Below are 15676 nucleotides of genomic sequence, written 5' to 3' on the forward strand. Positions count from 1 at the left end.
AATCAGAGATTGGTCTTTAGATTGGCAACCAACCTGATTGAGAAAGTTGAAAAGGTTTATAAAACCACCTAGGAGTCACAACAAATGAATAACTTTATCAAGGTGTGGGTGGAAACCAATATCAACCAACCCCTGAAGGTAGAGGTGAAAGTGAAGATTAAAACCATGGTGGAAGATATGAAAAGCTTCCTAACTTGTTTTACAATTGTGGTCATATGGGAAATAGGTTAAAGGTGCTAAGTTGGTGGAGATTGGAGGTAAGGACGTTGATAAAAAAACAACCGACTGAAGTAAAAGTTGAGCATTTTAGGCCAACATCTTTATGTAATGTGATTTATAGAATTTTTGCAATGTCTTTCACAAACAGATTAAAGCTAGTTTTAAATGATGTAATTGGTTATTCCCAAAGTGCCCTCCTAGATGGTAGGTATATATCTGAATCAGCCACAAATCCCTCCATATGGAAAAGAATGTCTGGGTTCATGTAGGGAAGTTCCACAATTGACCCAACTGCTAAATATATCTTGTACTAGAGAGAGAGAGAGAGAGAGAATCATAATGTTAGTATCTGCATATATCTATTAATAAAAAAGAAGTGGTTCCCTAAGATATTGTAAGGACACCATTCACCTTGAACTATTTTACCCGCAGAACCCCTTCTTCCACAACTACATGGCTATTACTTGTTATGAGAAAGCTTACAACATGCTCAAGGAGTCAAGGGAAATAACCTTATGTTGGACACAGAATTCAACACAAACAACCCTAGGCATGTCTGTCCATAAGAAAATTAACAGAATGCTGCTATTATCAAATCAATACCATAATGTTGATAGCTATGAATCATGTTCTGTTTAAAAGAAATATCATTGTTGATAGCCTCTGAGACTCAGAGCATTTTGCATGCTCTATTCCAGTGTTACTATGCTAGAGCTACTTGGTTCGGTAGTAGTCTCAGTCTTACCCATATTAATGTTGATTCATTTGGGTCTTTTGCTGATTGGTGGGCCTGGTGATTAACTCAGGAGGCAACTCTTGCGGTCTCCGATGGTTTTGTCATTGAACATTCAGTTGTCATATTTTATGGTTCATTTGGAAATCCAGAAATGGATTTGTTTTTGAGGATTCCATGCCTAATCCCCACATATCTCTATTTCTTGTTCACAGGTGGATGATGCAAGTCAGGAGAGCTTCCCCTCCAAAATTAATCGTCTCTTCCAGGATTAATCATCTGAAAGGAGTTGATTTTTTGAATAGTTGGAGTAGTTTTCTGGTTTTAAAGCCTTGACAGATGGTAGCTTTTGCTCTTCTGGATCTAGTGGTTTTGGTTTCTGGATTGCAAGTAGCCATGGAGCGTTTTTGTTTGCAAAATGTGGATCTTGTACGTTTGTTTCAGCTTTCAATGCTCAAGTTTGGGCAGTTCTAGAGTGTTGTCTTGCCTTGGAATCCAAGACCTGTGCATTTTCTGTGACTCTATTAATGTTGTTAATGTGTTATCGCACAAGTCTTTTGACTGTGATCTTGAAGCCTGGCCTTTGTTACATGATTTATATGCTATCACAGCTGTTAAGGTTATTTTCTGTTGTTCATATCGAGATTCAATTAGCTCAGTCCATAACCTGGCTGTTAGAGGAAACTCTTACTCAGAGGAGTTTTGGACATCCCCGCCTCTGTGGATGCTCCTAGGGGTGTCAATTGGATTGGATTTGGTCCGATCCGGTCCAGTCCAATGTGAGTCCATTACAAATGGACCTGATCCAATCCAGTCCAGTGAATATTTTGGACCGGTCCAGAGACTGTCTAATCTGTTCAAATGCATGTTAATTTAGATTGGTTTCAACTCAAACCTGATCCATTGACACCTATGTTCATTGGCTCAATCCAATATAAATTCATTATGGATGGACCTGGTCCAATCCAATATTTCATATTGGTCCGTCCAGTCCGTCTAAATGAATTTTGATTTGGACGGAGTCCAATCCAAAACCGGTCCGTTGACACCCCTAGATGCTCCCCCTGCTTCCCCTGAATCTCTTGGGGTAGAAATTGATGAGGACAATGATCCTTTATTCCGGCCCCAATTTTCGTTTTGGTTAGTTGTTGTTTATTTGTTTTGTTGTTTTCTTTCTCTTTGTTTTGGTTCTGTTAGTATTGGAATTTCTTTACCCAAAAAAAATACAGGTAATTTTCAATTCATTTTGTTCATAAAATGCAGTATTAAAGTCATTTTTATTCATTTTACTAATAATATATAATATTTTAATCATTGTAAATTTAAATTCTTTATACTACCCAAAATCCATTGCAAACCAAATTTTAGTCAAATAATATATATATATATATATATATATATATATATATATATATCCAATAAATAAGATCTTATTCAATTTCAATTATCAACAAAAATCAAATTTGGTTGTACTTATCATCCATTTGCCCTAATATATCTTGCTTATTGTAGTGAGTCTGCAAGATTTTCTGTGTTCTCTAACTCTTACATTAGAACTGGAAAGACTGTTTTTCATTTCAATCTCAACCAATCTCTCACAATTTCTTATTTAACCGGTATTTGGTAGAAGTATTACCATACCGAAAGACTTCAATAAGAAATTTCCATTAAAGTAAGAACTTGGGTAAATCATTTCCAAGTTATGGGTTGTTAGAAAGCACAAAGCTAATAAAGTTTCTTTTCAATTTGTGAGTCCCCAAAAGTGCCACATAACCAACGGGGGTAACCCATCCCCCAACCCGGGTACAGGTGGGATTCGATCTCAAATCTCTGCTGCGACCAACAAGAGACCTTATCTCAACCAATTGGTTGGCACCTTGCAAAGTGAATTTCATTTCATAAGCACCCAAGACCACTAACATCATTGTAACGACACTACATTGAATGTTAGTATTAATTAATTTGGAATGTGAAAAGTCTTTGGAAGAAGCAGTGTAACAGTGTTATCTCTTATACCTTGGGAGTTTACATCATTTAGAGAAAAGAAATTAACAAAAAACTAGACAAAACAAGGTGCTAGCACCGACAATCTTGTTTTAATATAGATTTGGAATTTATTGGGACAAAGGAATACATTACAAACATTGACTATTGAAGAGAGAGATCTTAATGGAGAGAGTAATGGTGCATTTTATTAGAAACAATTAAGATCTAAGAAGGTTTTTATTTGAATAATGGATGGATTTTATTAGAGATAATTAAGACCACAGAAGTTTTCTTTTATTTTGATTTTTTATATTTTAATGATTTAATTTAAAAATAACTAACCACGTGTGAGGAAAATGAAAGGAGGAATATCTTTTGCAGAAAAAAAAAATGATTTAATTTAAAAATAAATTGAGCTTTGTGTGAAAGGGCCCCTGGTCCCCCCCCCCCCCCACCCAACCTCTCCCCTTTTCTCAAATAATTATTAATTTTCAATATTTTTGCTTTTCTTCCCTCTGAATTTTGAAACCCCTCCATTTGCCATACTTTCTAAATAAAAAATAAACAAAAATAAAAAGGTTAAGAACCATCCACCGTTGGGCTTAACTAACTACTGGCAAAGAAGGAGATTACAATTTTCACTGCCATTGTTTTCTGTAATCAACTTCTACAGAGATGGCTACTAGTTATTGCACTGAGAGTTCAATTAACTGAGAATCATCATCATCATTTAAGTATTGTCCCAACCATGGCTACTATAGTTGTTTAAATCATTTCTTATTAATTCCACCATCCGTTCCGCTCTTCTAGCCCCTCAACGATCAATTTTCCTAATAGGTGTTGTAGGTGCAGGAGCAAAGAAAGAAAAGAGTCCCATTTATTGCACTTGAAACACCCCCATTTTATTTATATATTTCCCATGAAAATCTGATTACAGACCTTTCTCATCACTCGTTCAAAACCTTAATAACATAATAAAAGCTAAAAGATCTCTTGCACTAAATACATATATATATCTCCATCTCTGTCTCCTCTCCGATCTTACAACAATACCGCCAGAAATCATTGGCAAAGGCAAAAGTAAAAGAAAACCAAAAACAAAGACATTTATGGGCGGGTGACAAACGCTGTTCACCTCAGCCAAATCTAACCGACCACAATAATCCAACAGAAGCTTCTTCTCTGGATTTAATGGAGGTCTTCCACATACTCTAAAGACCTCTCCACACCAACCCTTCGAATTTTTCTGCGTGTGTGAATGCATTGCCACTTAAAGCCCACGTACACGGTCAGATAGAAATCGTTCAGGGCCATATCAAAAAAGGCCACCCCAGATAGAAACGACTAGCTATATTCATACCTTGTATATGTAATTAGTGAAAAAGAACTGCAACCCCTATATATAGGCTAAGTTAGGCGGAGAGACGCTAAATTTGGAGGTGCTTTGGGTTAGTTCTTGGAGAATTTGAAGGAGACTGGCTTAAAACTGTCCGCCACTGTAGGTTTGGCCAAAAGCCCAGTTGGCAGGAGCTACGTTGTTGGAGACTACAGTTTGTCCATCACTTGTTGTGACCTTGAAGGAGAGAGCCTGACCATTAAGGTAAGAGTTGCTCTGCCAGTTTTGGCCCCAGTTTCGAGACATAGCTTGCCAACCAGTTCTAGAGCCTTTGATGGAGACTGCCACAACATCACCAGCTCCACCAACGTTTGTGATAAGCACAAGGTTGAAGTAAGAGTGGCCATTGATGGTGAACCTTATCCCACCAGTCTTCTTGCAAGCAACTCTGCAAAAAAAATAAATAAATAAATAAAGGGGGAGAGAAAACAAAGATCAGGGGATCAGAGAATTCAAAGTAAATTGGGGTATGCTGAGTTTCAAGAGTTTATTGCTTGGGCCATTGTTTGGATAAGTGGGGTGGAAGAGGTACTTATGAATAATTGGAGTTTGGAAGCTTTGAAGGTAGAGAGGATGAAGGGGGTTCTGGTTTTAATGCTAACCAGACAAGTGGGTTCCGCCCTGCACCCTTGTAAATTTTGAAATGGAAATTGAAGAGATGAATGAAAGAATCAGTGAACCGTACTGTTATGGATTTATGGCTTAAGGTTTGGGGAGCTTAAAGCAATAGGAAGAAAAGGGGTTTTGTGGAAGTTACAGAGAGAAAATGGGTTTCTATTACTCTGGAAGATTGAAAATTTTTGTTTTAATATGGTCGTAGTTAGCTTAAATGTTTACTTTAATCATTAAACATCTCATGCAGAAAGGTCATACCTTCTGTATTGAACAGGGACTATCCCTGCTTTGTACTGAGCAATGCGTTGGAAGACAGGCTGAGAAAGATCAAAGTGCTGCAGGGGAGGGTTGCACCACCCTCCTGCATTGTTTGGGAGAGCATTGTTTGGCGGGCAGAAGTTGGTTGCAGTAATAATGATGGATCCTGGTAAACACCATTTGGGATCATTTACACATTTGATCTCGTAACAAGCTCCACAGCTCAACCCGTTGTTGAACAGAGCAGTACTCAGTGCAGCTGTATTCGTTCCATAACCTCGACTGTATAGATTTCCATACCCACAAGCTCCACCTTCAACAACCAAAACATTGAGATGAGAGGATGACAGAGAAACCAGAAGGATGACATTTTTAGAGAACAAAAGATGATTTTGGAAGGGATATGATCTTATTCTTACCCATTGTACCAGAAGCATCACCACCTCCATAGAATGTAGCGTGGGCATCAGTCCACCCACTTCCAAAGCCATGAACTAACTGCAACATGGCCAGAAGGACCATCAGGGAAACACCAAGGAAGTCCATTTCCTGCAAAAGAAAGAGAAAACAAGGGAGACCCATTTCAGATCCCGTGCTTCTGAGAGGGAATCAGCAAGAAACGGTGATCTAAGAAGTTGGTTGAGTGGGGAAAGAGCAACTTACACTAAAGAAATGTGGTTTTGGGCTTCAGAGAGAGGTGTGAGAGATATGAAAGAGAAAACCCAGATTTCAGAAGATGAAGATGAATGAAAGAGAGGATCAGAGGAGTTGAAGATGCGAGGGGTTGAAACTTGAAAGTGCATTTTATAGATGCGGATGGTGGGTCTGGGAGGTGGAGAAAAAAGCTCGTATTAATGATTATATAATTTAAACAAATATTAAAAAAAAAAGGTGGAGAATAGGATCCTAACAACTAACTGAAACTGAACTGTTAAAAGTTGAAAGCATCAACTGTAAGCAACCTCCACCTTTTTAATTTTTGCACTCTTTCATAAATTGACCGTACTGTATCTGTATGTGTAACATGTAGTGGACTTTGACCTATTTGGCTATGAGGTTTCCAAAACCAAGATGCCTTGGGAATGCAGTGACTGTACTTGTCTGTTTAATAAAAATTTCAGAGAAGAGCCCCCTAATGCTCTTTTGCTCTAGACTCCAAAGATGCTCCTCACAACTCATGCCCTTTCACATGGCCGGCCCACCCAGCTCATTGATTCTGGATAGACTTACTATGCGAGAAACAGAGACTGGTCTGACGCTAAAATTTGTTTTGGAATAATAATTAGATGCTTCCAAATGAGTTGAATTCTGTAGGTTATAATTATGATATGTTCTGCTTCGAGCATCATCTCTAGTTGGAGCTTCATGGATGGAAGCATAATTTAATTATTTACTCCAACAAAATGAAAAGTCATATCCCTGAGTTTTACTTTCATATTAAACTCTTTAGAATCTTATTCTTCAAAGATAAAATTGAGATGCTGTCATACACTTTGTCTGGGTCCTAGAAAAAAAAAAGCACTAAAAAGATATCAGAGGTGTCAACCACCAAAGGTTGAGACTTGAGAGCATATATTCAGAACAAATGGTAAGATTAATATTTCTGTGTTGGCTATTTTTAGTTTGATTCTCTTTCTCATAAAGAAGAAGAAGATGATGAAAAGGGGTTAAATTCTAGTCCTTGTCCTTTCTATCAACTTAACTTATTCAAGCTCATGGGTCAGCTGTTGGAGCCTGAGGATATTATTATTCTTTTTTTGTTCAAGGAAATTGTTTATAGTTTTCTTCACATCTTCTGCAAATTAAATATGGATTTGATGCCCCAAGGAGGCACATGGGATGATGGGGGATTCTTCGTTTGACTTGTTAGCCAGCCTCGTTGGGAATCCCTTTGACTTTTCCAAACCCTACTGAAACAAGAACCCTTATTAAAGAAAGAAATCAGAAGATTAACAGGCAAACTTCTCTACCACAAATTTAGGATCTAAAGGGTCTGATCAAAGTGCTCTGCATGTGGTAAACCGTCAATCTGAAGGGAGTAAATGACAATCTAGCCCTTTCACTCCCTTTGCTTTCTAATCAACTTCTCTCTTTTTGAGCAATCTCAGCTGATTATCTGCAATGATTTTCATTAGTAGACCATTGAATATATACATATAATTCTCTTCTTTAGAGCTTAACAAACCAACAGAACTAAAAACACAACTAGGGATCATGGTCTATCCTAAAGTTTCAGTTGTCTTCAGTGTATTGATCAGCAACTTCCTAAATGCAGGGTTAATTACTCAAGCTAATCATTTTTCCTTTCAGATTACAACATGGGTATGTATACAGTCTTTCAAGTTTTCAATAAACTCACATGATTATTTTATTGGGAATTATAGCTTAATAACTTATTAGCAGATGATGAGAAAGGAAAAACAGTTAAGCATCTATGGTGATATTTCAACTTCATCTATTATATATGTATATATATTCTTGTCTTCCCACTTCCATGTTCAGAGTGATCTCACTCTTTTCAGTTTTCTCCGGAGAATTATTAAAAATCCCACTTGGGTCTTCCTCTTAACTACCATGACTTCAATCAGACAATGTATAGAGGTATAGAGAGGAGAACTTTGATTTATCTTCACTCGTGTTCATCATTAGGAGTTGTTAAGCTCAAGTATATATAAACAAAGATGATCACCTAACTGCACCATATTATATAATATATGTTAACCACTCTTTCAAGTCAAATAATGTTCATGTGCATGCTTCATTAAAAGGAAAGTAGTTCAATATTTTGAGAAAGTTGTTACTCCCACTTTGTCCTAATAAGTTTTTAACTCTTGGGTGGATTATATATGCAAGACATGAGAAGTGAGATTTCTTATATATCTGTCTCTCCTTCAGTTCCTTATTCTGTTGAAATCTGTCGCAATAAGTAGGCGTAGACCCGGTCATACTTCACCGAAACAGATAGAAACGTAAGAAAATAGTGATGATAATGTTTTTGTATGGCCGCCAGAAGAAAAAACCCAAGCCGCCCAATCCGAGTAGAGACCACATATACAGAATGATTGGAACTAATAATAATGCTTCCATAGTAGATAGATAAGTTGTTGAATTCAGTAGGATTGTTGATTTCTTTGTTATTTTGTTTTCATTAGTCAGTTTCTGAAAACTGGAAGAGATGTAGAAACCAAAAAAAAAATTATGAACATATATTCGATTGAATGTTTATAAGAGAAAAGAACAATAGCACGAAGAAAGTCTGAAAGAAAAGGTGATAAGCTGAGATTTCAATGGAACAGAACGTTCAATTCGGAGAATAAAATACGAAACTGCACATGGGATCACATGGCCACTTGAAATTGAAAAGTCTAGAATGGGTTGAAAAGCAAGGGTATGTGTCTAAAAAAGCTAAGTTAAGACGTCTCAACTGCATGAAATCTGCCCACGTTTGATCCAAAAGTCCAGCTTTCCCATGATTTTGAGTGACATCAGTCTATCTCCAACTCCTAGCACCAAGCACGCTAGTTGTATGAAATTAGACCAGAGAGAGAGAGAGGAATTCTTCTGCATTATGCAACCATATGTGGATAAAGAGTGTCAAGTATGGTGTGATAGAGTAGAATGAACAAGAGCCGCACTTGCCCAAACCGGAGACGCCCATGGAGTGAGGCCCAGCCAATGTGCTAGGGCCCTCCCAATTTAATGACCTGGTTGACTTGAAGCTTGAAAGCCTCTGCATGCAAGCCCCCAAGTGGCTCTAAGTGTGGACGCATGATTCCAGCTTTAGAATCAAGTGCCCACAGCCCCACAGCCAGCCATAGGGGACCGCTTTGCTGTGGTTGCTAGTGCTCATCGCCCTGCCGACAGCCGTTGCACTCCTTCAGCCATGTACGTAACGTAATTGTTGTAGCCGGCCATGTATGTACCCAAAAGAAGTTAATTAGGTGTTGGAACTGTCTCAGCCTCGACCTGACCTGCTAACTGATTCCAAGGTTGGAATGGACTATAATGGAGCTGCTTCTTTTGCCTGGAAAAAAACCCACAACTCTTTTGGGTTGGGTGGCACTAAAATAAGCATGGGCAAGCTGGCCAAAATTGAGTGAAATCAGATGATTTGTAACAAGTTTCTCCTTCCTCCACCGTCCAATTAAATGAAGTAAAATTTGGGGATGGCAAGTTTCAAAGCACAAAACATTGAATAGTAACCAATTAAGAGATAACTCAGTTGGTGCGCCAGATGAATTGTTCCATACTACTAACCGTGGTGTGGTTTTTGAATGCACTATTATTAAAGAAAAGAGCTGTTGATGTGATATTGCACTGTTTACTTAAAAGAGTAACGACCTTTAGGCTGCGTTTTGAAACGATGCAAATGGGGTGTAAATTCCAGTTTAGAGTATATTTGCACTCTGGTTCATTTTTGCCTGTGTTTGACAATATTACATTTATGTATTGACAAATGACAGATCAATGCATATTTACATTGATAATAAGATGTAAAAGTACATCAATATTAAAGAAGTAAATTTACATTCATATTTGCACCTATTACAGTTAAAAGTCTGTTTGGTAAGAACATGGTTTTTAAAACCGAATCGGTGATCGAACCGATCAGGGGTCCAGTTACTGGTTCGAACGGTCTGACTGTTCGACCCGAATGGCCAGCCCATTCTGACAAAAAATTTAAAAAATATATTAAAAAGTTTGAAAAAGGTCAAAACCGTTCAAATGGCTCGAATGGTTAACCAGCCGGTTCAGCAGTTTGCTGACCAAAATCAACGGTTTTGAGGGGAAAAGCAGGTTTGGGGAAAAAAACGGTCCGGTTTTGAAAACCATGGGTAAGAAGGTAAATCTGTCAGTGCAAAACTAGCCCAATTTTGCAATTTATATGAACTGCTTTACACTCTATATATTTACATTCACACTTATTTGAATCTTTTCCTACTTAAGGGGTGTCATGCAGTGATTAATACCAAAAAACATTGAACAATAAAGGCCCAAAAACAGTAAGGCTTTCTCACCTTTACCCCTAATTAAAATTAGGGCAGCAGTGAGTTATGGGCTTACACAGACTGTCTTTGTGGTCCTATAGGCTATAGCCAGCCCCAAACAAACCAAAGCTTTCGCCCATATTTTAAGAATTTGAGGGACTACTCATTCCAAAGGTGATGACTTGGGCTATATTTTGCTTGATAGAAATGAGAAAGTGGAGGAAATGTTCTTCAAAGAATTTCACAAAATTTGTTAACTTCCCCCAAATTGGTTCATATTAATGCACCATATTCAAAGTTTCAAACCCGCCTAACCCAACCGAAACATAAACCAGGTGGAGGTTGGCCCACATTAACCTAAAGAAGGAAAGAGAAAAAGGATTGGATGAACAATGGACCAAAATCCAAATGATGTGTTGGTGGAGTTCAGGTTGTAAATGCAACCAGATTTATATCTGGCTATATGCTATTATGGATACTATATGAAGATCCTCTGATTTCAAGTGATTGGGTCCAAATAAATTCAGATGGGTTTTTCATATTTTATCGATTTGGCCCATGTACAGAGTTACTGAATTCAGATACCCCGACTAGTGAATGACAAACCCAATAGCGCAGTTGAATCTTTACAATTGGCGGATTGGCGGTAGACATCCTCACTAAACATCTGACATATTCTGAAAAAACAAACCTCTATTGAAGAAGATGAGGAATGCTTAAAATTTTCCCAAGTGGGCACATGCAGATGCCGTAGATAGTAGTTGTACCATGGTACCTTATATATGTGACCTTCTTTTCTTTTCTTTTTTTATTTATTTATTTATGGTTGTTATTGTTGTTGAGGGGAAGGAAAGAGATTATTGCATTAAAAGCCCAATCAGATGTATTAATTTGCTAACCAATTAGATTCTTTTCACATAATCAGGACAGGATTACAACCGAAACAATTTTAAAACTTTTTGTTTAAAAAAAAAGGAGGGTATTTATTGTGTTGAAATGCTCTACAACTTATACAATTCTTATTGAAAAATAATGTGTTCCATTTGCCTAATATGGCCTGGGTACGGTTGTACCAGAGTTGCCCAGTAAAGTTCCTTTGTTGATGAGCTCTCAACATCTGCTCTTCTGTCATTAGATGATTTGTTTACAAATAAACCCTATTTATTAATGCTTTGACTTTAAAAGATACCCAATTGCAATATTTCTGACGGTGGTTTTCTGCATTAAATTGCATGTGTTGATTCCTTTAAGCATAAGATTGTATAATATGATTAACATGATCAGCTCAGAAATTAAACATAAAAAGTCTAATGGTGCCCACATGAATATTTCTTGAAGTAATAACTAAAAATATTGTACTTTTATAACAGATATTTTAAAATAATGTGCTGGTCTTTTTTTTGTTTCATTGGTAAAGTTGAAGCCTGTTGATTGTTGAATATCTCAATTCTATTGCAAACCAAACTTTGGGCTGAAACTTGATTAAAACCTTCTGAAGGGTAGATGGGTTCTTTGAATTGTTTTAAGCAAGAATAGGATGTGCTTGAATCTGTGGAAATTGCCTTTAGTCTATTAACTGGTCTCTCGAATTCCTCTTCTGTTAATCCAATTCAATCCTTTGGTATCAGAAGAAACTTAAAACCTTTTTCTTCTTTGTTCATCTCATACCCATTTCAATCCTTCTCTCCATAACAATTTTATCAGAGCCCAATTGTGAGAAAAAGAATGCTTGGTTTGCCTTGAAGCCAAATTGGTATGTTAGATAGAAGGCAGGAGAAGATGCTGAAACAACCAAAGGAAAGGTTGGATCACCTAATTACAAGCCATGGCAGCTGAGGCTTTGTCAACCAAGCTTTTGGGTGGCGAACCACAAGTTGTCAAGTTTGAAGTAGTGGATGAAGTGAAAGGGGCAAATCAGAAAAATACAAGGGGCATTCAAGGGTTGAAATGACTGGATGAAGAAAAGGTTTGTTTGTCAATCTTTATCAGCCTCAGACGCAAATAATTCCAGAGAAAATAGAATTGCACCAATACAAATAGAATTGCACTGGAAACAAACCAGGCCTAAAGGACAAAAAATACTGAGAAAAATCAGTAATGATACGTAACATAGACATTTGCAATGAATCGTGGAATGGAATGGAATCTCTTGCTTGTGCATATTCACTGCGGCTTCCTCTCATCCTCTGTCTTTTAGCTGTAGATACTACTCCGCCGTAAAAGCTTCTGGTGGAGCTACCCTTGGCAACGAATGCTTGCTTATATTTCAATCTAGAAATTATGTGTGCTTGGTTTCATTTATGTTTTTTCATTCAATATTTGTATTTTATTTGCTTATAAAATCAAGAAAATTAATAATTACAATCGTTTATAACTGCCACTAGACACCACATTGGCATAACAATGAAAAAACGTCTAATCATCTGTAAAGTTTTAAAAAAGAATTTTTTCAAACGGTAGGCATACACAAAAACCGAAGTCTACTTTTGCCATTCTCGATGCGTACAGAAGAACAAGAAAGGAGAACTGCTGAAGTGGTGCCTATATCACAGCGTTTATTGAAATAAACGCCCACGAAACCAAACACTCTGTATATGTAATGCGATTGTCTTAAATCTTAACCACTATCCTTATCAACTTGACTTGGGATCAAATCCCTCTGTCACCAGGGCTTTGGGTTGAGTGGGGGAGTGTAATGGGTAGGGCTGCAAGTCCGATTGCCCAACTTGAAGAGTTTCAACTATCAAGCTCAGATTAAGGTCTGGGCCCATTAAACAACCCAACCCAAGTTAGCCCCATGAATTAAAAGAAAAAAGAAAAAAGAAACATGTAGATCATTCAAAAAAACACATAACGCAGCCACTTTGTACAAAATAAAATAAAATATCGAAGGTTAGACCCTTACCCAGTCTACCCCTCCCAAGACCCAGATAGCTGGGACCGACATTGGGCTTGGGTAGTGGCCTTTTAACCCATTTTTCAACCCAATTCAGATTTCAGAGTAGTTGGCAGATCAGATCAGATGAGACATGGAACCAAGATTTAGTTACTAGTCTAATTTGTACAATGTAAAACACTTGACATATGTACACAACCCCCAACCCCATATGGTTTCTCCACTCAAATCCTGTTGCACGTATAAATTAAAGCCTGTCCACAGGCTTGCCAATCTGTTCTACTCCTTGTGGCTTCTACTGCAATTGGTCTCATGAAGCAATAACCAGCTGCAGTGGTGGAAGAAGAACCTGTCACTGTCAGACTCTCCCTCCCAGTTCCCCTGCCACCCTTTAAACCAGACGTGCTCAGCTGCCTTCTCTTCTCCAATTCCCGTCTCTCAGCTCTCCTAAGGTTTTCCCTCCTGATAGCAGATGAGCTCATTCTCTCTTTACTGTGTTTTCTATTAGTAAAGAGAGGTACCGGCATGGCCTCCAAACCCATCAGCTTGGCCACAACACCTGGTTTGCACCAAACCACGCTTTCTCCAGCTAAAGTGGGAGGTAGACCAAGGGTTCTCTCCAGATCCAACTCAAAGCCATTGCTATAAAGTCTCCCTCCAACTCCAAGCCCACCACCGCCGGGACAACATACTGATTTCCGTCCATCCTTACAGCTGCTCCTAGAACAACTAGCACCACTACCTGGGCCTGGGCTGAAATTGCGGAATGAAGATCGATACATGGAATCCCTACCATCCAGAGAAAATCGTGGGTACTGATTCAGTGCGTTCCTTGCAGAACAAAGAATATCAGAGCTGTCGACACACGACATCCTACGTCGACAGACGTCATAGTCATCGACCTTGGCCTTCCTCCTTGCTGCTGCTGCCTCCTCTTCCAATTCTAGCTGTAAGATCATCTCCTCCAAAGTCGGTGGTGGGTTCTTATCGGTGCAATCCAAGTAGGGGGAGGTAATGGGAGATGGGGTGATGAAGGAAGAAAAGTCAGTCTTCCGTTGGTTTAGTGTGGAGGTAGAACCAACACCATTGCAGAAGCTTCGGAAGCCTTTCTTCATCTTGGCTCCCAGAGAGTTCTTGAGGAGAAAAAAGGACAAGTCCTTCATGGGCGATGATGTTTTGTTGGTGAATGGATAAAGGAGGGTAGAAGTAGGAAGTAGTACAAGTAGAAGAGAAATTTGGGTTGAAAGGGGGAACCAAAAGGGGATTAAAGTGAAGAATGAAGTGAGGAAACTGGGTCTCGTAGGCAACATAGAAGAGTCAGAACGTGAACGGAGTGAGTGGGAGCGGTGGAGCAACCTTAATGGCAATCACATGACAAGAGATGGAAAGTGGTAACTCACACTTACGCAGAGTCACAGTCACAACTCACAAGTAGGAGGCTCTGGCACTGGGTCACGGTGGAAGCTTTTTAAGATGAATGCGCATGGTTAATGGCTGACTTCTTTTGAGATCATTGATCATCCATTCATCCATCCATCTCAGATTCTCCGTATCTCAGTCACAATTCACAACACAGGCTCCACCGTTTAAAATTCAAATGCAAACTAAACTACCCAGATTATTGTCACATGGTATATCACTACATGGGTGATAGAACTTCTTCAATGGTGGTTGGCAATAGGACAGAGAGGGATGGCAACGGGGCAGGTTTGGAGAGGGTTTTGTAAATTCTAAATCATCCCCACTTCCCCAAACCTCCCAACAAGTATCCTCTCCAAGAGCTGCAATATTGGATTTTCAAAATCCAAACCCTCCCTGTACTTGAAAATGCAAAAGCCCTTCCCGCATTGAAGGGTGAGGCAAGTTGGATTGATAGGTTTAATCTAATACTTACATTTAATTTTCTGTTATTTCCTATTATGTATAAGTAATAAGTAAGCAAAATAATATGAACAAATATCAAAATTTTCAATTATTTGATTGAAACAGGTAAAAAAACACATAATTATTAATTATCCTTTGCAAAACACTCAATTATTAATTTCAACACATGAAACATAAGTTTAAATGCCTTACAACAATAATTTAATTATTAAGAGTATTTTAGCAATTGCCATACGAGTAAGAGAGGGTGGATAGAGTCAGAAGAAGGATGGATTTAACTTAATAAAATACCTTATCCATACCCAAAGGGGTTGTAAAATCCCCCAAATCATAAGGTGGAAATTGCCATCCCCAAGGACGGATGGCCTTCTCTAATCTCCATTCTCACTTTGCTGTTACAAATGCCCATGTTAGGTAAAATAAGTACCAAAGAAGCCCCCTCCATGTCAAAAGACAAACACACCTTTGTCCTTTGAGCCAAGGGTTTGAAGTCTGAATGAATGGCAATGAATGGGAACATGAGTTCGGACTTATCTCCATATTTCTGTGCTTTATGGAAATATTCTCAATGTAAGGTTGCAAGAGACTGTTCGAATGGTGTGAGTACAGGCTTGCACTGACTGAAGACGATCTCTATGAACATGCATCAAAGACAGACCATGGATCACGAGTGACTGATGAGATGATCATAAATTAAATGC

The 15676-nt window shown here is 38.3% G+C and overlaps 2 protein-coding genes across 2 annotated transcripts; both read right to left on the bottom strand.

Moving 5' to 3' along the window:
• Window positions 1-3814: 3814 nt before the first annotated feature.
• LOC148872965 (expansin-A15-like) lies at window positions 3815-6275 on the bottom strand. Its single transcript, XM_088971129.1, has 4 exons — window positions 5871-6275; window positions 5627-5756; window positions 5208-5520; window positions 3815-4722 (listed from the first exon to the last, which is right to left on the bottom strand). The coding sequence occupies exons 2-4, from the start codon at window positions 5751-5753 to the stop codon at window positions 4419-4421; spliced, it is 744 nt and encodes a 247-aa protein (XP_088827255.1). The 5' UTR covers window positions 5754-5756; window positions 5871-6275; the 3' UTR covers window positions 3815-4418.
• Window positions 6276-13032: 6757 nt separating this feature from the next.
• LOC148872966 (uncharacterized) lies at window positions 13033-14747 on the bottom strand. Its single transcript, XM_088971130.1, has one exon. It carries the CDS (start codon window positions 14399-14401, stop codon window positions 13316-13318), a length of 1086 nt encoding a protein of 361 aa, XP_088827256.1. The 5' UTR covers window positions 14402-14747; the 3' UTR covers window positions 13033-13315.
• Window positions 14748-15676: the final 929 nt, after the last annotated feature.

Source organism: Nelumbo lutea, chromosome 2 (genome assembly GCF_056320005.1).
Source record: "Nelumbo lutea isolate HS-2025 chromosome 2, American lotus-T2T, whole genome shotgun sequence".
Classification (NCBI taxonomy): Eukaryota; Viridiplantae; Streptophyta; class Magnoliopsida; order Proteales; family Nelumbonaceae; genus Nelumbo; species Nelumbo lutea.